At 37.8% G+C, this 23,524-nt stretch overlaps 1 protein-coding gene across 1 annotated transcript in view; it reads left to right on the top strand.

The window, feature by feature from the left end:
- LOC150109579 (uncharacterized) overlaps positions 1-23,524 on the top strand; it is a 114,136-nt gene that overhangs the window by 74,395 nt on the left and 16,217 nt on the right. Inside the window, exon 2 of the mRNA XM_090402690.1 lies at positions 17,022-17,173. Coding sequence (XP_090258816.1) covers positions 17,022-17,173 — 152 coding nt within the window. The remainder of the gene's footprint in view (positions 1-17,021; positions 17,174-23,524) is intronic.

The raw sequence follows: 23,524 nt of genomic DNA, 5'->3' as shown, positions 1-23,524 counted from the left end.
TAATTATTACTGCTTAATTATCGCTGTATATAATTGTGCTCTTTTTTAATTTGTGAACACTTTTACAATGGCAGCTAGCACTAATAAAAAACTAAAATGATCACAGAAAGGAAGTGGGAGAAATTTCCAAGATGCCTGGACTGAACAATATGGTGTTATTGATAGAGGCGATAAAGTTCTCTGTAAATTGTGTGCTGAGCTGTCTGTGAGTAGAACTTGGAATGTAAGAAGACGTTTTGAAACTAAGCACAAATGGCTCCTAGAAAAAACTTTTGCAGAACGCAAAGAATACATATCGCAACATATAAAACTGGCAGAATCACAATCAGGGACTTTAATTAAAATTGTTTCAGGACCCTCAAATTTAGTAGCCGCAAGTTACAGTATTTCACATACTATTGGTGAACATGGGAAACCACTTAGTGATGGTGATTATATTAAAGAAGCGTTCGTGAAGTGTGCGCCATTTTTATTTGAGGACTTTCATAAGAAGGAAGCTATTGTAAAGAGCATGAAAGAGTTACCATTAAGTAGGAATACTATTAAAGACAAAGTTATATCAATGAATGCTAGTATAGAAAATCAAATACAACAAGACTTGAACTCATGCCATTGTTTTTCCATTTGTCTCGACCAAACTACAGATATTACGTCATCAGCTCGATTGGCTATTATTGCAAGGTATGTTCACGGTGATTCTATGTACGAGGAATTGATAAAGTTAGAAAATTTACCTCAAAACACGACAGGTAAAGACATATGCGACTGTGTTGTTAAAGTGTTCCGTGAGAAACAGATTAATCGAAAATATTTTCGATTACAATTGATGGCGCGTCTAATATGGTTAGCCGTAATGTCGGTTTTATCAAACAATTTACAGAATATGTTGGTCATCTCCTGGTTTGTTTCCATTGTATTATACATGAGGAGACACTGGGTGCGAAATCAGGCTTAAAGGATTGATGATGTGATGAGAATTGTGACAAAGGTAACTAATTTTATTGCTGCCAGGGCTTTAAACAAACGAGAATGGTCTATTAATGTACAATAATATTCGATGGTTGAGTCGTGGCCGACTACTTGAGAACGGTTTGTTGAATGTTTAAATAAAATGAAATTATATTTAAATACGAAGGGCATGGAGCACGAATTTTCTCAGTTGAACGATTCTGCTTGGCTCAGTAAGCTGATGTTTTTCACAGATTTTTCATTGCACCTGAATGAACTCAATATACAATTGCAAGGTTTCGGAAAATCTGTCGATGTTATGTTTGGCACGATCAAGCGCTTTGAGAATAAACTCAAAATATTTCAACGTGATTTAGAAAGTAACAATTTTAAGTATTTCCCAAGAGTGAAATTTTTTTTTAACGAAACCAGCCCCAAAAATCGTGAACAACATATCAACCAAACTATCGAAGTTCTAAAGTCAGTAACTGAGAAGTTTTCTTCTAGATTTGAGCAATTTCGAATGTTGGAACAAATAATCCAATTCATAAAGTATCCTGATGAAACAGAATTCATGGATCTCAAATTAGATGGTTTCGAGTGGTTGGATTTAAAAGATCTAGAAATGCAACTAACCGATTTCCAGTGTAATCCTATCTGGAAAAGAAAGTTTATTGCTCTTAGAAATGAATTAGAAGAACTTGAGCGGGAACGTCTGCATGATACCGCGTATAAAGACTGTGAAATTCTAAGCGTGTGGAATAGCCTTCCCGAAAACCTTTTGCTCTTAAAATCTTTGTTAAAGCTCTTCTAACAATTTTCTCTTCTAATATACTCTTGTGAAACTCTATTTTCTGCCTTAAATAATATCAAATCGAAGGGAGAAATAGATTGAGCAATGATTTGAGCGCTGTCTGTCTACAGCCCTTCTAAAAAGCAACTTTCTACCAGCACTCAGCAACAGAAAAGTCATTAAACGTAATGTAAGTTTGTAATTTCACTTTATTCAATTAATTGTATAATATGAATTCATAGATTTTATATCAATGTCCTATTAAATAAATAGCCTAATACGATATGTATAAGTCACCACCTATGATTAAATTTAGTAGTTAAATTTAGAATGCACGTATGCAAGTGGCACATCAACAACGTCAAAAAAAAAAAAAAAAGATGTTTGACACACCTGGGTAAAAAGGTTCGCTATCACTGGTATAGACGAAGCCCTTTGGTCGGAAAGACCGGATCAATTCCCGACTAAAGGTGAGTTAGCCGGTCTCATACGGAGGTATGGGGTTTTTTCACCAGGAAATTCGGGTTTTTCATCCTCCAGAACAGGCAAACTGGCCCGTGAACACACGTATGTTGTTTTTAAGGGCGACGACCCGGGAATTACTCCTACAGGGATCTTACGGTATGAAATCTGTAGGGGATAAAATCTTAAAATAAACCAGTGAAATCAAACTTCTGATCTTCTGAATCCATTTTGCTCCTAAAATTGATTGTATTCGTCCTTACCCATTTAAAAAACGTGGATAGCCAATGAAATACCGATGTTTTTGATGCTGAAATGCGTCATAATATTACAAATCTAAAAGGAAAATTAAGAATAGCAAATATTTTCTGTAAGTTAGGTTATTAGTTGATGCGTTTTTCACACAATATCTTCCACTTGCACTAATATTGTTTGATGTTCACCTAAAGAACACGGCGAAACTGAAAGCATGAGACTCAACCCAAACTGTTGCAAATACAGTATTATTAGGGATGTGCTCTATATATGCAACATCTTTTTATGGTTTTAATGTCAACGCAAATATATCAAATGAGTTCAAACTCAAAATAGATCCTTTTCATTGAAATAGAAAACGTTTTGTTTCGAAACGAACTTGCAGATTTAAAGTAAAAATAGTATTTCATGATCTTACTGGACAACCTACTCTCGCTCATAAAAGCGAAAGCTGTAGACAAAAATATCCCAATGATAAGTAAAATGGACATTATCACTTATTCTTTGGGAACACGTGACAAAAGTTACTTGCCTGCACGAAAAAGCACCAATGGGTCTGTTGCACGCAAAAACAATAGCTGGAATAGTTCGTAACACACACTGATTGCGTCACCTGTTACGTAATCCTATAGAGAAATAATGAACTAATACCGTTATGCAATTGGAGAGGAAATAATGAAAAAAACCCTCTTGCATAACTGCCTCCTCTCTGTAATTATAAATCAGCCTATTCACGAGGGAGAGGAAGTATTTCCCCCTAAAGTCTCCTTTCGTGTGTATAAAACAGCAAGGATTAAAAAAAAAATGTTTTATTATATCACTCGAGGATTTGTGCTAAGGCTGATTTGTTTAGTGCCAAAGTGCAAATTTGCAAATATGGAAGCATATTCTTTCTCTACTACTTAGGAATCCAAAATTAAGGAGATTTTTAACCCATTACAAAATTGTTGTGAAGCACTGTTTTGTTTTTAAAACGGTGTATCAGAAAATACATACAAAAAAAGAGATTAAAATGAAAAAGATTTATCATTATTGTCCATAAAAAATGAAGTATCGTCTGAGCGTTTGGGGGATTTCTTTATTTGATTGGGTATTATATTATAGTAGGTAATCCTTGTTTTACGATGTCAAAATACAAAATAGATATCACTGACTTTCTTCTTATTATTTTTTTAAAGTTAAGACAGCTAACACTAATGCATAGTTGATGTATGGAGCCTCTGCAAACAAAATATCACCAATAAAAATGATCATTGATGAACTTGGGGAAAGTGCCCAGCACACGTGGTTGCAACAATTAGATTTTTTTTTTTTTCTGTTTTATGGTCAGTTGCAAAATAAACATTTTCATTTTAACCTTTCAGACAACCTGAAAGCAACTGTTTATTTAGCAACAAACAACCAATTGGCTTCACTTTTTTGTTCATTTACTATAGAGTACCTAAAAATAAAACATTATTCAGAACACACAGAGAAACGTCTAATGATTGTGTATGGAGGTCTACCTAAGCACAGATGATAGCCACTAAACAACGGTATTATGAGGTTGGAGAGAACGAAGAATGCTAGGTCATACTTACGGAAAAGACAGCGACGCAAGCTGACTACTGCAGCAAAATGATGCAGGAGATGAAGATCCGTCTGCTCAGGGATAACGGGAGGCTGAGTTATGGATGGAACCAGTGACAACGTTGTTCAACCGACGTGGACGCAGCGAGAACAAACTGGCATTAATCACAAGGGTATCACTCGGAACTTAAGGTAATGAAGGGGGGGAAGACACTCCCTGAAAACACCATCCCTTCAACTTATGGATAGCATCGCGGTCATGCGGTATCAAGCCCCTGATGCTTGTGACGTCACGAACCCGCGCGCACACAGATTGCGTCACAACAACAACCGAAGAGGCGGTCTCTTGAAGGATCGTTATGTTTCCGTCGAGTTTGGTGCCAGAAGCGGAATAGAATTAGCGGAAAGGTCGGGACCTTTCCGCCGGCTTGGATGAAGGTGCGGTGGCCAAAATAGCCCTTTGTTCTCCCATTTATTTCGTACTATTTTGGATCGCATCGTTTTTTTTTTTTTCCTTCGTTTTTTTTTTTTTTTTTTTTTTTTTTTTTTTTTTTTTTTTTTCTCAGTTCTAGTGAGTTGCGAGTTGCGTCGAAGGATGGGGGTTCAGGCGGTCCCATATCTGAGATGTCGCCATAAACCTGGTAATAGAACGAGTGACCCAGATAGCGAAACTTCTGCCAACCCGTTTACCCAGTAGTCTTAAATAAAGAGGTCACCAGGCCGCGAGTTTAATCTATAGGTGCGTCAGCTGTTCTGCAGACGATGTCGTGCGCTTTCTAATAAAGGTCCATCAATAACCTCTTTTGTTTTCACTCCCCCACCCATAACTAAAAGGGCTTCACCGTTTAGCGGTCATTATCATTATATCCCATTACTTTGAAATATTAATAATAGTGAGTTCCAGTCTCGCGGTTATTGAGCAAGTTGAGGCTATAAAGTATATAAAAAAAATGAAAAGAAAAACAGAATCAGGATTAAAATTAAATACGAACTCTATTTCATTACATTAATATAGAATAATGTATTTGATGCAACGGATTTACTCGGCTACCTGGCATTACTGGAGAAACTTCAATGGATAAAAGTAGACGGATAACAAAATAGAAAAAAAAAAACTATTACTTTTGAAGTCTGAAAAACAATTATATATATATATATATACTTGGTTTTAACCCAAGTAAGCAAAACAAAGTTTTGCGCGTGAAATATATTCACGTCTGAGCTACTTGTATATAGAGGATGATGACTTCATATTACTTGCCTTGGTATGATCCCATAATGCAAAGCACACACCCCCTTTCAGGCGTGTATAATGCAATGCATAATGGGAAAGGCCATTACCCAGACCGGTTTCGATCTTTATTGACTGTTTAAGTGCAGGTCAATCTCCAAAAACTCGTGCGATCCCCCGAAGGATCAAAAACTCAGCGTTGTTCCTCTCAGTAACAGGCACACCCCGTCACCGAGAACTCTCAGCGTTGGCTCTACCCCACCACTGAGCTGAGCCGCTAGGATTTCACCTGAGGGGTAACAACAGCCTCAGTTAGCTTCATGGGCTACAGCACTGCCATTCATTACCCCCCCCACACACACACACCACCACCACCAGGGTAGCAACAACAGCCTTGCCTCAGTAAACGTCATTGGCTACAGCATCGCTATCCACCACCCAAGCGTGCAACCGGTCCACCGTCCAACCGGTTTCGACCTAGAGGTCTCTTCATTGGGAGCCAGACCCGGGAGAGATACCAAGGTTGAAGTAATGCAGAAGGCATATATATATATAAACATTATGATTTTAATGAAAGTTTATTGAAAATCTCTGATTTTAATCGTCATCCAGTCAAATGTACAAAGGTAATAATTTTTACTGGACAATTCCTTTTTCTTTTTTTTTTTCAACTCACAAAATCCTACATAGAATCAATTCAGTCATTCTGGGTAGCCGAGAGAAAGAGAGAAAGAGAGAATAGCCTCCGCTTTCATATCATCAGGCACTAGGAGTTGGAATCTCACTTTTCCACTGATGTTTGTGAAAGTAGTAAATGAATTTTATCGCTCCGTGTGAGATCATCATCGTGCTTATCTTATGCTCATCCCTTCTCTCTCAGTCGCATAGCATCCCCTGTTTCCCCTCTTTTTCTGTGTTTTCCCAAAAATTTTCACATCTAATTGAACGGAGAGTCAACGTTAATGTGCATATTTGGCCTTTTTTTTTTTTTTCTTCATAAGAAAACTTAAATGTAATTCACTTCGTCTATTCCTTCCTCCTTGGATTCCTTGGCTTCCTCAAAGCAGAAGAAATAATGCACACAAACCTTGAACAATATATGAATGAGTTCTTGCTTCGCGTTGTGTGAAAACCGAGAGCTTCTATACTAGCCCACCCCCTCTCCTCCCTGTGGAGATATCCCAGAGGACAAGCACTTTTCTTTCATTTCGAGATAAGATCATCTGATGTTTTTATCAGAGAATGTATGAAATGCTACCTTGGAGAAGTAATTTCTGTTTTACAAATTCTATTTATAGATGCATTTTTATAAATAATCTTTCCCTCTATAGAGTTCGAATGAAACAAGAGCGTCAGCATCTCCCTAAGTTCTTCAAACAGAGAGAGAGAGAGAGAGAGAGAGAGAGAGAGAGAAATGTCAGCACGGCAAACTAGTTCATTTCTCATCAAGAAATAATCTTTAGATACGCCTTTCTGCAAGTTATCTCAACAATCTGGCAACATCATTAATTTAAATAACGTTTCGACCATCTTTGAGCAATCTTCGTCACATAAAAAAATCTTAGGAAATCAATCATTTGAAAGGCGATGTTAAAAACTAGCCAATTATATATATAAAAAGACAAAACGTTTTAAATTTTATCTTAACAATACTTTTGGATTCAAAATTTCTTTTAAGATTCAGTTCATGTTTTCAAAATTGTAAGGCAGATGACGATACTGTTTGGAATGCCCATACTGACATTGATGTATTATAAGGTGGAGCCAGTTGACGTTGATTCATCACGAAAGGGAACGACACTTTCATTCTCCCCCCCCTACCCCTCTTCCCTACTTGTAAACAGAGAATTTGAACCACTTCCGCGAACTAGGATTTGCCAAAATGTTTCTTTGAAACTAAACCTTGTAAAAGGAAGAATTATTGTCAACATGTAAATGATTCAGGAGGAAGAAGTTGGCTTTTAATTTGAAAAAAAAAAAAAAATGTAAAATAAACATTGGGAGTTAGTGTTTTCGAGCAGCTTTCTAAATGAGTAAATGTTTAGGTTTAATAGTCCCCCCCCCCCTCTCTATGTTGAACTAGTTGATAAAGATCCGCATTTTAAAATATAATCCAAGATTGGTTGGCTGCATGTACTTCAATGTTTCAACTGTTTGACGTATTCTACTGACCACATTATTTCTGTTTGGTGTGCATTCAAAATCAGTAGCTTTCTTTCCAACACCTTAACCTTAAAATAGATAATACAACAAAGAAGACGGTATATGCTTTGACACGAGAGTTGGGGGGGGGGGCTTCTTCCTACCCCCCTCCAGTCGCGAAGTGTGTGTTGAATAATGACAGTGGTTTTTTTGACACGAACAGAGCAGCATGAACACTAGTTACAAAGAGCAGTTACCGATAGCTTTGAGTACGAGAACAAAGGCGACTTCTGCGAGAACAAGACGCTTGTACAAATTAATAGCACAGACAACCTAGAACGCGGTGCATGGCAAGCCAAATGAGACACTTTGTTCTTAGAATCGACCCGCAATTCTCGGCTACAGTTTCCGCCTCGCTGACTTTATGTCGCTAAATTCTTAATTGAACGATAAATCTAGTTAAATAAATAATACCAAAAAAGAAAAGAATAAAAAAAAAAAAAAAAAAAAAAAATCAGATCGTTGTTAAAACTGATTTTTTTTCCCGTTTGGTTATTTGAGTATGTCTCATTTACATTTCATCTTCCTTCTCACGTGTTTCATGCCGAGATGAATACAGTATTTATCGAATGACGTAATAATGCGTGCCAGACATTAACAGAGAATCTTTTCATTAAGCCTTTTTATTTTATTTTATTTTATTTTTTTTGCAATGCAAGAAACTTCTTTTTATTATTATGATTAACGGACTATATACAACAACTCACAGGAATGTAGAACAATATCCATATTTACACGGATTCAGTCTTATTTTCTTTAGAAGTAAATAAGACCAGGTATTGTATGAATTATTATAACATGAACCATAACTATCTGGAAGGCTAATTGCTGGAAATATATATTAGCCAGTGAAAAACCGAGCCTCCGTAGCTCAGTCAGTATAGACGAAGCCCTTTGATCGAAACGACCTGGGTGCGATTCCCGTCAGTGAGTGAGGCACTTTTATCTGGTCTCTTTCGACTAAAGATGAGTTAGCTGGTCTCATGGGAATTTAGGGGAAACTCCGGTTTTTCTTTCCCCACAACAGGCAAACTGGACACGTGAACACATATGGGTTGCAGTCATAAATACGTCCCAACCATATGCTGGTCCCGAGCCTGGATAAAATTGAGGGGTTGGGAAAAGCAATGGTGAGCTACCCAATAAAAAAAATCTCACCAGGAATACTTTGTGGGCAATGCCTACAAAAGTCACCTACGATCGGAAACGACTAAAAGGGGAAAACCAGTCAGTTAGTAAAAAACCTGAGTGGTTACAGAAAAAAAAAAAGTGCTTTCTTTTGAAAACACTTTTTTTTTTCTAACATCTCTTCTTCATTTTGGAAGAAGAGACGATGTTTGGAATGTCTGCAGGTCGCAAAGGTAAAAAAAAAAATTTCTTTTATTTCCTTGGAATTTATTTATTTATTTTGTATTTTTATTTATCCATTGATTATCTATTTTAGATTTCGGCATTCAAAAATGCTGATATAAAGTCGCTCATGTTGCAGAAAAATGCGGGGTGGGTAAGGAGGGGGATGAAACATATCAGAGTCAAATAACATTTCCCAACTATCACTTTGAGCAACCTTCCTGTTATTCAATGTCCGCCAGAAGCAAATTTACAGCCAACAGTCAAGTTACGAGACAATTAGGGGAAAAAAAGACACCAAACGTGTCAGAAATGGCGTTTAAAATTCCATCCACTTTCCCAGAACGCACTTTCTGTACAACCGTATTATTATAACTACAGTAGCGACATCTGTCTTCGGATCACTGACATTTACACGTCATTGAAAGAAAGAAAGAAGAAAATATATTTCCATGGCCTTGGGAGCCGTTGACACTTCCAAGGCCACTGAAATTTCTTTCCTCCCCTTTATTTTTTCTTTCTTTTTTTTCGTTTTTACTAAAGCCTCAACATCTAACATTCCTTTCTCCAACAACAGTCTTATGCATGCACGGAATTTCTTTCCCCAGGAAATCCCCCCCCCACAATAATAATATATTATTACATATTGAATGGAATAATACAGAAAAAAGAACGATACAGCCACTTCTAATTTTAACTTTTCTGTAATTCCAAACGCTACAGTCATTAATCGTAACAATTTTTATTTCAAAAATATATACTGAATGATAACTTTATTAGGAACAGCTCCCCGTTTAAAAAAAAAAAGCTATTCTTGAAGACGTGACTAAAGTTTGCTATATAAATCTAGCAGACAAGCTCCGACGGTTCTGTTTTTTTTTTTTTTTTTTTTTTTTTGCTGATGCATTAGAATGGGTAAAAGGCGTTACTTAAAGTGACTTTGAGCGTGATATAATTATTGGTGCCAGACGTGTTGGTGCCAATATCTCATAAACATCTGCTCTTCTAGGCTTTTTACCCACAACAGTGTTTAGGGTGTAATACCTAAGTTATTATAGCAGGAGTGATGTAATAACCAGACATCTTCGAGCCAATAGCAGTCCTCTGGTCGGAAAAGCTCACTGATGCACGAGGTCAGAGAAGAATGGCAATGATTGCGAAACGTGACAGGAGAACCAGAACCAGTTAAATCAAAAAATCAGAGCTCAGCATAACAGTGATGTTCCGAACATCATCTCGAAGTACACAGTTCATCGTACGCTGTCACGGATGGGGTACATCAGCAGACGACCATCCCGTGTCCCAATGCTGTCAGCTAAGAACAGGAAGATGCGGCTTGGGTGGGCACGAAGTCACCAATACTGGACAGCTGACGACTGGAAAAATGTCGCTTTCTCCGATGAGTCCCATTTTGTTCCGTATCATGCTGATGGCAGAACCAGAATGTGGCAGAACCGTTGGACTTTCCTGCTTGGTAGCAACAACTCAGGCTGGTGGCAGGGAATATTTTCTTGGCATACATTAAGTCTTCTAATACCAGTTGAACACTGCCTGAATGTTACGGCCTGTCTCAACACCCTCATTAATCATGTTCACCCATTATCAACTAACTAGTTCTAGCAAGACAATGAGCGATTCCACAAAGCGCATAGCGTGTTGAAGTGGAATCTTCAACACGCATAGTGTGTTGAATATTCCACTTCAACACTGAAGCGAGTTTCCTTTACGTCAGTGGTCAACTCAGTCCCCAGATCTCAACCCAATGGAGCATCTCTGGGATGAGGTTGAACGGGCAGTTCGCAGCAGCAACATACCACCATTCAATCTGCAACAACTGGGTAATGCCATCCCAGAGGAACGTTTTAGACACTTGAATCAATGCCACCGAGAGTATAGGGTGTTCTTAAGGCAAAAGGAGTTAATCTGATTAACTGCTCTGCATACGTGAAGTGACAGGCTCAACAGAGTTTTTAGACCAGGAGTGTGCAACATATTCTAAGGCTGTTACTACCAAGTTAGCATTCACTTTTTGTGCAGTTTGTGTTATAGACTGCATTGGAAATATGCCGATACTTTGAAAAGGCTCATTAAAGAGATTCTCTTCATGTCTTAGGATAAAAAAAAAGTAAATAACAAAAATTCTATTCTACTTAATCCTCCACTTACACATATATATATAAGTAAGCATATCAGTGTTTAAGGCATCAGATATGGAATATCTCGAACTTGGCTGTTTGTCAAATGATGAAAGAGAAGAATGGAGCATGCTGTTATCAGCAAAACTGAATAGGATGAGCATCGGTGGAAGTACAGAGCCCTAATTTAATCTGACAATGGAAAATCCGAAGAGGGAACTGGCGTCCCAATCGCAAAGGATGAAGGCCTCTATGCCGGACTCAATCAAATACCGCAGAAATATCAGGAGTGCGTCACGTGAGTTTTCCAAACTTTTTCATGGCTTGCGTCCACAGGTGGAAAAGGTTTGTCAGATCTTCACAGCGATCATCACTAATTAATTGATGAACCTCCTAGTAAGGAGGAAGTTGTCTTTTTCCGTAGTTACGAGAGCATTGAGTTAAGAGCAGCGGGACAATATTGTTTATTGTAAAAGCTTGCTATATCGGAGTGATTTACAAAGTTATCAGTTTATAATAAGTTTCAAGTTTTAATAAAAGAAAGTTGTTGCACTTGCTCTTGTAAATGTTATTTTATAAACAATTAGCATTGCAGTTATGCTACTTAACGTCTACATTGTGTATGCGTGTGTGTGTGTAAATATTATTCATTTAAGAACTCTGCGACTATCGAAAATTTGAGCTGAATACGCAGTATTAATATATTAATTACTTTAACATTAATATTTAAAAATTAAATATTAATTATTATAAAATTCGGTCTGGTTCACCAAACTAATGTCGCTTCTGGAAGAAGCAAACGAAACTCTAGAGGAAGCTTCCCAGAAGATTGAAAGCTGTTATATAGCAGCAAAGGGTGGACCAACTCCATATTGATATTTTTCACAAAGCGAGAGTTACGTCAAGCAGGCGTCCAGATATTTTTGATCGAATAGTGTATTTTCATACCTTTCCAGCCCGGTTGGCGAGTGATTAGCGTATTCGCACTGCAACTAATAGGCTGTGGGTTCGAATCCCACCACGTGGGCATGGATGCTTTGTGACTGTCTTCAGGTGGGAGATGAATTTCATCATCTGGTGTGAGACCACAGCTTCGCTTATTGGAGGCCAGAAGTGGCTTGAAAAAAAGTTCAAGTTTGGTCTCAAGAGCAGTGTTTCCGGACGATGTAAAAATAGATAAAAATAGATCGTAAAAAATACAGAAAATATAAATGATTAAAAATAGAAAAAATCCTCAGCTCACCCACGGTGCTACAGGTTTATACAAACGTTTCTTGCATGGGACCACATAAAACATACCTAAGGGAAGCAGGCCACAGTCTGAAAAATACTGCCGAGAGAGTGGCTAATTGCACAAGATTGTGGAAATAAATTTACCACAATCTTGTGCAAGTTTCCTCTCTCACAAAACGCAATTTCCTCGGCAACCCTCGTTCGTTAGTGCTGCTCCAGAACGCTTGCTCTGAGCGAGTCACAGAAATTATCTTCACCGTCAGGAAGGCCTTCATTCTCCATTCCATCCAAATTCCCTACCCCCCCCTTACACTTTCCAAGCCATGAATTAACAAAAGGTACCCAAACAGCTGAAGGGAGGGAAATTCAGCATACTGCATGGGACTTGTAACAAGGATCCCCACCCCAGCATCTACTTCAGCCTACGCTGAAGTAGATGCTGCAATAACAGAAATTATTTTCTGCAATAACAGAAAACTCGCCTCCTGCTCAAATGGAAGTCGTGTCTTTCCCTTGCATAGACCATTGGACGCAAATTCTTGCCTGCACTGTCACCTTTCTCTCATCCAGGTTCAGGTGCAACCGGTGTGACAGCGCCTAAAGGAGAAAACGGACCTGCAACTTTAATCATCTCATGCATAACTGACCACGAGAAATCGCTTCATACCCTACCAGAAACAGAGCCCCGTTTGCCTCCTGTACTGGTTTGGCAGAAAAGGCGTCAGAAGAATACTTAATAAACTTCAGACACTATAAATAGGTTGGATACATGTTTGCTTCCAGTGCATGGAAGCAAGCATATATGACCGAGTGCTATCATTTCAATCCTCTCCGAAATAACGAAGACAGTCATCAACAGTCATTAATCAACGACCCCAAACGTGGATTCGGTCACTCTAAATTCAAGGTTGATCTCTTAGCTAAAAATGACCCATTACTGGACATGTGACCTGGGATGGTTTGGTGCTGTCGCTCTTGACATTTCCAGAGCATTTCATCATGTCTGGCATCGAGATCTTCTCAGTAAATTGCCATCCTTCTATCTCTCTCTCTTCCACTCTCTGTAACTGGGTAGTCAGCTTTCGCTATAGTCCTTCTCTCCGAGATTATCTACCAGTAACTCCCTCTCTTCCAACTGTTCTCCAAGTGCAGGAGCCTCAGGACACTGTTCTTTCACCAGCCCTCATTCTCCTATACATAAATGACACAATCTGAATTACCAATAATCCCATCCACAGATCTGTAAACGATAGTCAACTTCATTCACCCCAAGCTTCAAGAACGTCTGCAACCAGTGCCTTAAACACTATCTCCATATCATCTTTCAATGAAGTAAGAATAACCTGGTCAACTGGAATGCCACCAAAATGCAGTTTCGTCTTTTTTTCTCACAAAAGGGATCTCAGCGAACCTTACCATACTCTCATATATACGATACACATATCGCTAGAAAGGATCAAATCTCGCTCCTTAGACCGGGATTCACTTCCAGCCTCTACTGACATAAATACATCATTAGCTTTCTCAACCTCTAAAAAACTAGGCACTCTTTTCTGATGCTACTTTTCATCCATCCAGATGTAAAATTCGATGTGGTGATATTTTGTAAAATTTCCTGACATCGATTTCACAGGTCATAAATCATGTGGAAAAAAATAAAATTGTATTTTAAAGGATAAATACTGATTGTAAACTTGTAAAAAGTAACTGACTAAAATAATGACACAGAATTGTTCATAAATTATAAACTATTGTAAAGGTTCAAATTGCGCGTTACGTTGATTTAGTATTAAGTTCTGATGTAAAATTATAAGAGTAATGGAATGTTAAAAGTAATTTTGCCTCAAGTTAAGAGGATTAGACAAGATTATGTTGGCGACTTGAAAGTGAACAAAGGTATTGAAGGTGTGGAGATTTCGCTGCCAAAACTGAAGGTCAAGACTACAGCGATGTGAAGATTCGGGGGTCTCCGATCCTAAAACAAGGAACGTCTGAATCGTAAAAGAGGTCTGGAGAACCTCAAATAAAACACGGGGGGAGTTTTTCGTCTTGCTGCAGTTCGTTGGCCCGCTCGGACTTCCGAGATTTCGTTGGATCGCGACCCGTAGGCACGGGGAAACCAGGAGAAGCAGATGTATTTTCATTAATGGAACGTGCCACGTGCGACCAGATACAAATGTGCCACAAATCCCGGGAGAAGACTACACCAGGACGACCACAAAAAGCCGTTCAGCGAAGGATAGTATATAGTGGTGCTGTTCAACCTTTTTTACTACGCGAGCTACTTTTCTATAAAAAGTTATTCGGCGATCTACTCTCTTATACAGATCACGTTCCCCCAACCTGATATCTGATTGCGCACAAATAAACAACTAAAAAAAAAAAAAAAATACACAACTAAAAACTTTATTTGTGTATTTAAAAATTTATTTATCACTTTTAATTATTTTAATACAACAAAAAAATAAATAAATATATTAGAATAAAATATTTATTTCTCTATTTTGGAAAACCAAACTTAGAAAAAACAACATATTGATTTACAAACTCACAAGTTACAGGAAATGCTGGTTGATTAAAAAAAAGAAAAAAAGTTAATGTGAAATTTGGCATTGTTTGGCCCTCGCAATATTTTCATAGTGAAGTTGATATGAAGAAGTGGCGAATTGCAGACAATCATCCAAATGATCATTTGTAATTTGGTTTCTTAATTGATTTTTTATGACGTTCATATTTGAAAAGTGGATTCTGACAAGTATGTCGATCCGAAACACGACAGAATTTTTCGCGCAATATCAGTTAATATTGGGAATTTTTCATGTGCATACTTCCAAATGACTTCATTGTTTATTGATTTTAAACGTAAACTATTCTGAATGTTTATTATCTCAAGTTCTACTTCAGCTTGGTTTATATCAAACAGCCCACTTATTTTATTTGAAATTTCTGTGATGTTCAAGTTTTCTTGAAATGGATTATTGATAAAAGATACAGTCATTTCAGTTTTATTAAATCTTGAATTTATTTCTTCCTCAACTAATTCTATTTCACGAATAAATTCTTTTAAATCATAGCGAAGCATTTCTTGATTTTGTTCAAAAAATTTTAATAAATATGAGAGATGTCTAAATTCGCGTCATTTATATTTTTCTTTAATAAAAGTAAGTATTGTTGGATGAACTTAACAAGTCAATTAAATTTTTATCTCTACCTTGTAACTCTAAATTTAAATTGCTTAATTTCGTACAGAAATCTACTAAAAATGATAAGTGTAACAACCATCTTTTATCATTCAATTGTGGATAAATATCTCCTTTTTCATCAAGAAAAATTTTTATACCGTTAATTAATACAAGAAATCTTTCTAAAAATTGACTTCTGCTGAGCCAGCGAACATTATTGTACAACCGAAGTTCCCTATCATCATCTGCCTGTAATTTAAATAACCGCCGTTGCAGGGCTTTTCCTCGAACAGAATTTACAATTTTAAATGTAATATCCAAAACATCTTCTGTGTTTAATCTTTTACTACACAGTACTTGTTGGTGAATAAAACAGTGGTACGTTAAAAAATCGGGATATTTGTCATCGTTTTTACATAATGAAATGAAGCCTGATATATTACTTCAAGGAGCACCTGATGGTGCTCCTTCAAGCCTATCATTGAAGGAGCACCATCAGTAATAATAGACAGAAGTTTAAAAAGCGGAAGTTTGTGTTGTTTCACAAATTCATCAAATGCCGAAAAAATGTCTTCTCCCCTAGTCCTTCCCAATAATGGTATAATTTTCAAAAGTTCTTTACTTGAATAATCTTGAAATACCATGCGAATAAATACCATTAACTGAGCAATATCAGTGAAGTCGTTTGATTCATCAAATTGTAATGAAATGCAACACGCTGGTGAATGTCTGACATTAACCTGGCCTGGAAACTTTTCTCTGGCAATTGGAGCTCTTCCTTTGGGCAATTTGAAACCTTGTCTGCGGCCTACAAGTAGTCTCTCTCTCTAGCGACGTCTCGAACAGAGAAGCTCCTTTCTGGAAGCGGGAAACTCCTCTCTCAAGCAACGTGGATCTGGACAGTCTCTCTGATGGCGACTCTGGAACCGGGACCTCCTCTCTGACAGCAATTCTGGAACAGGGACCTCTTCTGCTTGCTTCAGCCCCTTTTTAGTAGGCCTCCTCTGAGACCTCGCATGAAGTTTGCAACCCCCAAAGAATCAGTATGAGTCTTTCATCTTAAGTTTCAAGTTCGGCACGCCTTTTGTTCTCCTCCGCTTTTTTTTGATTGTAAGTTGCCGGCCATCGGAAAGTTGTTTGAACTCTTTCTGACTGACTTCGGAGATGTTTACACTTAGAGCCTGCAAGCCTTTCTCATACACAAGTTTCAATAACAATATTTCTAATGCCGCCATGTACAGCTTCGGCGACAAAAACATTGCCTTTGTTCTTAGCACTCTAGCATATTCTTATTAAAGCAGTATATACAGTTAGCTTCAAAAGAGTTATTTACAAAAGCATCTAATACAAACTATACCGAGACAAACAAAGTTTATTTTTTTACAATATTCACATGGGACTTTACCTAAGTAAAAAAATCGATGTAATGTGCTTTGGAATATTTAATATTTTAGCTACAATCGAGTTTTTACACTTTGCTTATAATCGTATTCCCTCGGCTCACTGTTTGACTTCTCCCGATCCAAATGAATTCATTTACCCGGACTTATAAGAAAATTACTGATTTGTCAATTTTAACGAAAAATAAATAAACAATAGCAATACACTTAAAGCGAATTAAAAATAATACAATAGAATGATAAAAAAAATTATGTTTTCAGTTTTAATTAAATTTGTAAGGAGGAATACACAAGAGATCAACCAAAAATCGCTCCGCGATCGACCGGTCAATCGTGATCGACGAGTTGAACACCCCTGGTATATAGGATGGAGGACAGCAGTCAGCAGGCCCGTACACAAATCTTCAAAGCTGGTAGGATTATATGTTTCTACGAATTTGTGAGTAGATTCTATTGTATTAACGCTGAGATAGCGATTAAGAATTGTATGTCCGCTGAACGTAGCGTTGTTAAAATAGTTGTATAAGTCGCTATAAGAAATAATTGAGGCTGAGAATTAGCTAGTATATATATTGAGAAAAATGTTAGCCAAAGATATAGATTGTAACAGCCAGTAATTGCCTAGATTTTGTAGAGCAAGTTATTTAAGCATTGTGAATAGCTGGTCTATATTGTAAGGTTGCGAATTGACCTTAAAATGGGCATCAGAGAGAAATTGTTCAATTGTATAATAGATTGTATAGTGCTAAAGGTAAAATAAACATGTTTGGTTTGTTTAAAACTATCGCCTGATATTTGATCAATGCACTGTCTCACAAAAATAACCGAACCTGTGTGCTTAAATTAGAGAAATTGCCAGGACTGACTATTTAAGTAATTAGTTTAGAAAGTGATCTATTCTATAAGTGTTATAACTAAATCTTCTCGTGCTATAAAATTAATTCAGAACGGCGCAGTCGAAAAACAATATAAATTTTTTCTTGAGATAGTTAACTGTAACCGTGAGTTGCCTATTCCAGTGGACTTCTCACTAACAGCGCTAACACGTGTAGAAAGTATAAAGAATTGCAAGCAGGGACTAAGTTAATCGGAATAGATTAGAATAAGGTAAAGAGTACTTAACATAGAAGATAAAGTAGACATAGGAAAGATAAAGACAATAAGTAAAAATATAATATAAAAGCCGCAACAGCAGATATTAAATTATCATAAAAATATTACAATGGCGCACCCGACATCATTTTACAGCTATTACCAACCCAAATCCCAAATCTGTCCATCCTTAGAATACTACTCACATATTCGGGATGGTGCGAATTCGGCGGATAGAAGATCTCATCCTCACTTTCTTCATTTACTATCTTACAAACGTAAGGTTTCAGCTCTGTGTGTCTTTTTTTTCCAGGGATCAGGGGCGGTGTCCATCGAAGCAATCCCTCCACTTTCTGATGGCACTGTTAAAACAAGAGCAGCAGCTTCTCAACATCCCTATCCAGTCCACCTGCAGACGAACCTGGTTCTTTTCTAACTCTTTTATTCCATCTACCTCTGAAACAACTACAATCTCTGAGTCTTCAAGAAAATTTCAATAGAAATTCCTAGGACATTCGATCGATCGTAAGATAATCGGTAGATGCTCGTATCTGCACGTAAACAGGTTTATTTCATTATATTTTTTGTACTTGTTTTACGAACCCTGAAAAAAATGTTGCTTGATCATCTGAGTACGTACATATCCCAAATCTTTAGGATATATATATATATATATATATATATATACGTACCATTCCAGTTTACATTTTACGAGCAGTTATCCAATGATATCTTTATGCAATTCTTCATGGCATATTTCTTGAAAACTCTTGTAAACATCCAGTTGTTATTCTCAAAGATATACAACACACGGATTTAAAAATGATAATAGATTTTATGTACAAGGGTGAAGTGATCATTTCGCAGGGCCAACTTGCCACGCTGCTTAGTGCTGCTAAAAGTTTGAATGTTAAGATCTGTACAGAAGTTGCAAAGAGGGATACTTCCAGTATTGATATTCAGGAGAAGAGTGAACATGACTCAAGTAACCAGGCCTTGTTACTTGCTGATGTGCAACAGAAAAAACGCAGCACAGAATTGCCACCGATAATTAAGAAGAAAAGAGGAAGACCTCGAAGTAGACATCTTCGTGGTTCTAACAGTAAAGGTATGAAGGCCAATGTGTCATCAAAAGTAAACGAATTAGACACAACAGAAGATACTAACAGGTCAATAAAGTCGTTCACAAGTGAAGGAAGGTTAGAACTGTCAGGAACTGATTATCCATTAAATGAGATTTCTGTTTCTAATTCAAATATATCCTAGTCCAACTCAGAACTCATTTCCATCTATACAGAGTTCAGTGTTGGTAAAATGATCACAACAAAGTGAAGATACAATAATAGAAATTGAGGAATCACAGTTCAGTGATCAAATTCAGTTTGCTCCAAGATTCATTGTCAATCCCAGTAATGAATACGATGCCTATTCTTAATACTGTTGAGTTAATTGAAACTCACTCAAATAACATAGAATCAGGGCTATACAGATAGCTAAATATTAGTTCCTTGTTCTGTATCACCTGAATTATCTACTTCTCTTCAAGTTGCACAAAGTATGATAAAAGATATCGAACCTGGTGTCTCACTCTTATTATCTGGAGCTGCAGTTTCACCTTGTGCCAGTTCTTCACATCAAGACAGTAGATCCATGATGTCTTGGGATACATCCAGGCCGACTGCTGTTATGCCAAACATTCCTAAAATACATGATCAGCAGCTTCCATTACAGGATCAGAATGTTGCTGAAGAGAAGGAAAATGGGTCAGTTAATTATCCATGGATATCCTCGTCAGAACATCAGTGCAAGGACTGCTGTAAATGCTGCGCGACCAAAAATATCCAAAGACATAATATGAAACTACATGAAAATGACAGACAGGAATATATATTGGATGCGGGCATGAAAGCAGAGTTGATGATGATGATGAGACAAGAGATGAACTGCATGCGAAATGAGATGAAAAGAATTAGTGACATACATGGAAGAGTGAAAAAGAGCAGAAGGAAAGATGGCCATGCGAAAGATATATCGAATGATTCGAGAGTGGTTCTCTATGGAGATTCCATTATTAGAGGTGTGGTGAATGAGAAGATGCATAAGGTTTGTTTTTCCTTGTGATAGAATGAAGAGAGTGATTGAAGCGTTGGACATGAGGAATAAGAGAGCACAATAGTTGGTGGTCGTAGTAGGAACAAATGATTTGGATGGGAACAAGGAAAATGCCAGATTGGATATAAGGAGATTATTAAGGAGAGTAAAAGATAACAGTGTGGTAGGAAAGGTAGTCAGTGTGTTGCCAAGGTATGATAGTGATGAATTGAGGAGGCGAGCAAAGATTATGAATGATATGTTAGCGCAGTTATGTGAGGAGAATGGAGTGCATTTTGTGAATATGTGGGTGAAATTTGAGAGATAGATGGAATTGTCTAAAGAAGATGGGCTGCATTTAAATGGTTTTGGTGTGAGTCGGCTGGAGAGATTGTTACTGGCATGAGAACTAATGACTGTAATGAATATATCTGAGGTGGTGCGAAATGATATGAAAGAGCAAAAAAGTAGGGTAGGGAGAGGTATTTGTTCCCTTGCGAATGGGGAGGTGAATATTATGAATGAAGTAAATGAGAGAGTGGAGGTACAACGCGAACAGGGAAACGGAGGGAGTCAGAGTGGACGGGGAGGAACTCTATGAAATATGCGGGTGCTGAATTCAGAGGTGAATGTGTAAGCGGACAAACACAAATTGAGATGGCCTGGGGTGGGTGGGAAAAGTTTAGGTGTGAAGAAAGTTGTAGAATTGGTGGTAATATAGAGGAAGTGACTGGGAAAGGTATTGAAGAGTCACATCGTAGGAGTGACGTTCTTAGGACTTGTAGAAGCAGTAATGATTTCTTATGTTTATTCACTAATGCTAGAAGAATTCGAAATAAGGGGAAGGAAATTGTTGCTTTGCTCGAGTCTGTTCGCCCCAAAATTGTTGGTATAAGTGAGACGAGGTTAGATGGCGATGACATCCTGACAGAAACAGAGATGAATGGATATGATATTTTTTGTGAAGATAGACAAGGAAGAAAGGGAGGAGTACTGTTAATGGTAGCAGATGAGTTGTGCCCATCTAAGGTGGAATTGCAAGGTGCAAATAGTGGTCACGGTTTTGAGGCGGTATGGTGTGAGGTAGAAGTAAACAGGATGAAATATTTAGTTGGGTGTTGCTATAGACCTGGTAATATGGAGGATAATGAGAAGGAAATGTATAGGCAAATTGGCCTAGCTTGCAAGAAACGAGTTATCATTATGGGCGACTTTAATTATGGTAATATAGACTGGAAGCAAGAGACTGCATCTGGAGGTAAAGAAAATGAATTTTTGGAGTTTTTGAAAGATGATTACCTTAGGCAGCACGTAACGGAGGTTACACGAGGATCAAGAGTATTGGATTTGATCATCTCATCAGATGATGTTATTATAAATGAGGTGTCAAATCTTCCACCAGTTGGTGAGAGCGACCACGAGGTGATCACTTGCAGGGTGACCAGTCATTCGAGGACGTCTGTTAGAAAGGGATATATGTGGAAGTATAAGACTGGTAATTACGAAAAACTCAGGAAACAGCTTGCGATAATAAACTGGAAAGAGGAACTGGATGGAAAGGATATCAATGCTGCTTGAGCCATACTCAAGAACTATTTGGTGGAGGCAATATCAGAGTGTATTCCAAGGGTCAAGAAGGTAAATAGAGTGGGTGTAAAATGGATGAATCAAGAGATAAGGTATGCAGTCTGGAAGAAGAAGGTATTATGGAAGAAACACCAAATGAGTATTTATAACAAGCAGTTGCATGAGAAGTACAAAGAGCAGGCGAGGAAGGTGACTATCTTGATAAGGGTAGCAAAAATATAAGCAGCAGTTAGCTAAAGCGGCCAAAAAAAATCCTAAGGAGTTTTTTCGATATGTGGCCAGTAGAAGAAAGAATGATTATGGTAGGATGGGATTGAGTGGTGAAAACGGAGGAATTATAACCGCTGCGGAGGATATAGTTGAGATATTTAGTGAGCAATTTCTAAAGATATTTCATTCTTGTGAATGTGGCATCATGCAGAACTTGAAAGCAGTGGGAAAGAAGGCGGAGGAACTGTTAGTAAGTGAACAGGAGGTATATGAGGAATTGAATAGACTTCATGTAAATAAGGCTGTGGGACTTGATGCTATTTCACCAAGTGTCTTGAGGGAATGTGCCAGAGAGTTAACAAGAGCTTTTGTATATCTTTTCAACATGAGTCTCTCGCTGGGTCAAGTTCCCAAAGAGTGGAAAGAGGGTAAAATTGTTCCAATTCATAAGGGAGATGATAAGAGTAAGGCTTTAAATTATAGACCAGTCTGTGTGTCTGGAGTTGTGGTCAAGGTATTAGAGAAGTTAGTTAGGAACAAGATTCAGAATTGGGTTGAAAACAGGAAAATACTCTTTGGCGGCTGGCATGGATTTACTAAAGGAATAGCATGCTTTAGCAACCTGCTTACTTTTTATAATAAAGTGACAAATGCGTTGGATAATGGTGTTGCATATACAGTGGTATATTTAGATTTTGCAAAGGCGTTTGATAAATTGCCACATGACAAGCTGGTAATTAAATTGGAACGGATGGGGCTGAACAGTAGATTGGTTCGCTGGATTGGAGACTGGCTGTCTGATAGGTATTAGCGAGTTGTCTATGGAGGAGCGATATCCCAGAAGAGGAAAGTTACTAGTGGTGTAGCTCAAGGATCTGTTTTGGGTCCATTGCTGTTTAATTTGTAAGTAAATGATATCTGGAGTCTGAATGATGATGTGCAGTTGTTTGCAGATGATGCAAAGTTGGGGAGAGCTATCAGGAGTAGAATGGATGTTGTAGCTTTGCAAGAGGACTTGAATACACTGGCTGAATGGGTAAATAAGTGGGGATGTCAATCCAATGTTTCAAAGTGTAAGGTATTGAAATTTGGGAAGCGGAGATGGGATGTAAAGTACACAATCGGTGCAAATATCTTGGAAGAGGTAGAGCAAATGAGAGATCTGGGAGTGATTGTAGACAAGGACCTAAAATTTCGGGGACATGTTACTAAAATAGTGAAGACAACACAGCGGATAATTGGAATGATGCGGAGGACATTGACTTGTAGAAGTAAGGATGTTATGGTTCCTTTATACGAAGCTTTGATCAGGCAACATATGGATTACTGTGCACAGATCTGGTCACCTGGTTTTCAAAAAGATGAAATTGCGTTGGAAAAAGTTCAGAGGCGATTGACTATGGTGGTTTCTGGTCTCTGGAATGTAGAACATGAAGACAGATTGACAAAATGCAATTTGCAGAAATTGGTGGATAGAAGGAGGAGGGGGGATATGATTGAGACATATAAGCTGTTAAGTGGTTATGACCAGATTAATGTCGGGGAGGTTTTGCACAGAATGGGTGAGGATAGCAGGAGAACAAGAGGGCATTCCTGGAAGCTGTATAAGGAGGGTGTAAGCAGGGGGGTGAGGAGCAGGATTTTTGCATGGAGAGTGGTGAGTGATTGGAATGCTTTGCCGAGAGTGTGGTGTGTGCAGAAGCAGTGAATATATTTAAGGCACGGTATGATAAACTGTGTGCATAACAGTGGACTCCTACGATGAGTCTTTGACTCCATGGAGG

The sequence above is a fragment of the Typopeltis vanoorti genome, chromosome 2 (genome assembly GCF_054136105.1).
Source record: "Typopeltis vanoorti isolate ZY-2024b chromosome 2, IOZ_Tvanoo_1.0, whole genome shotgun sequence".
Taxonomy (NCBI): domain Eukaryota; kingdom Metazoa; phylum Arthropoda; class Arachnida; order Uropygi; family Thelyphonidae; genus Typopeltis; species Typopeltis vanoorti.
This window is presented reverse-complemented; position numbering and strand designations above follow the sequence as displayed.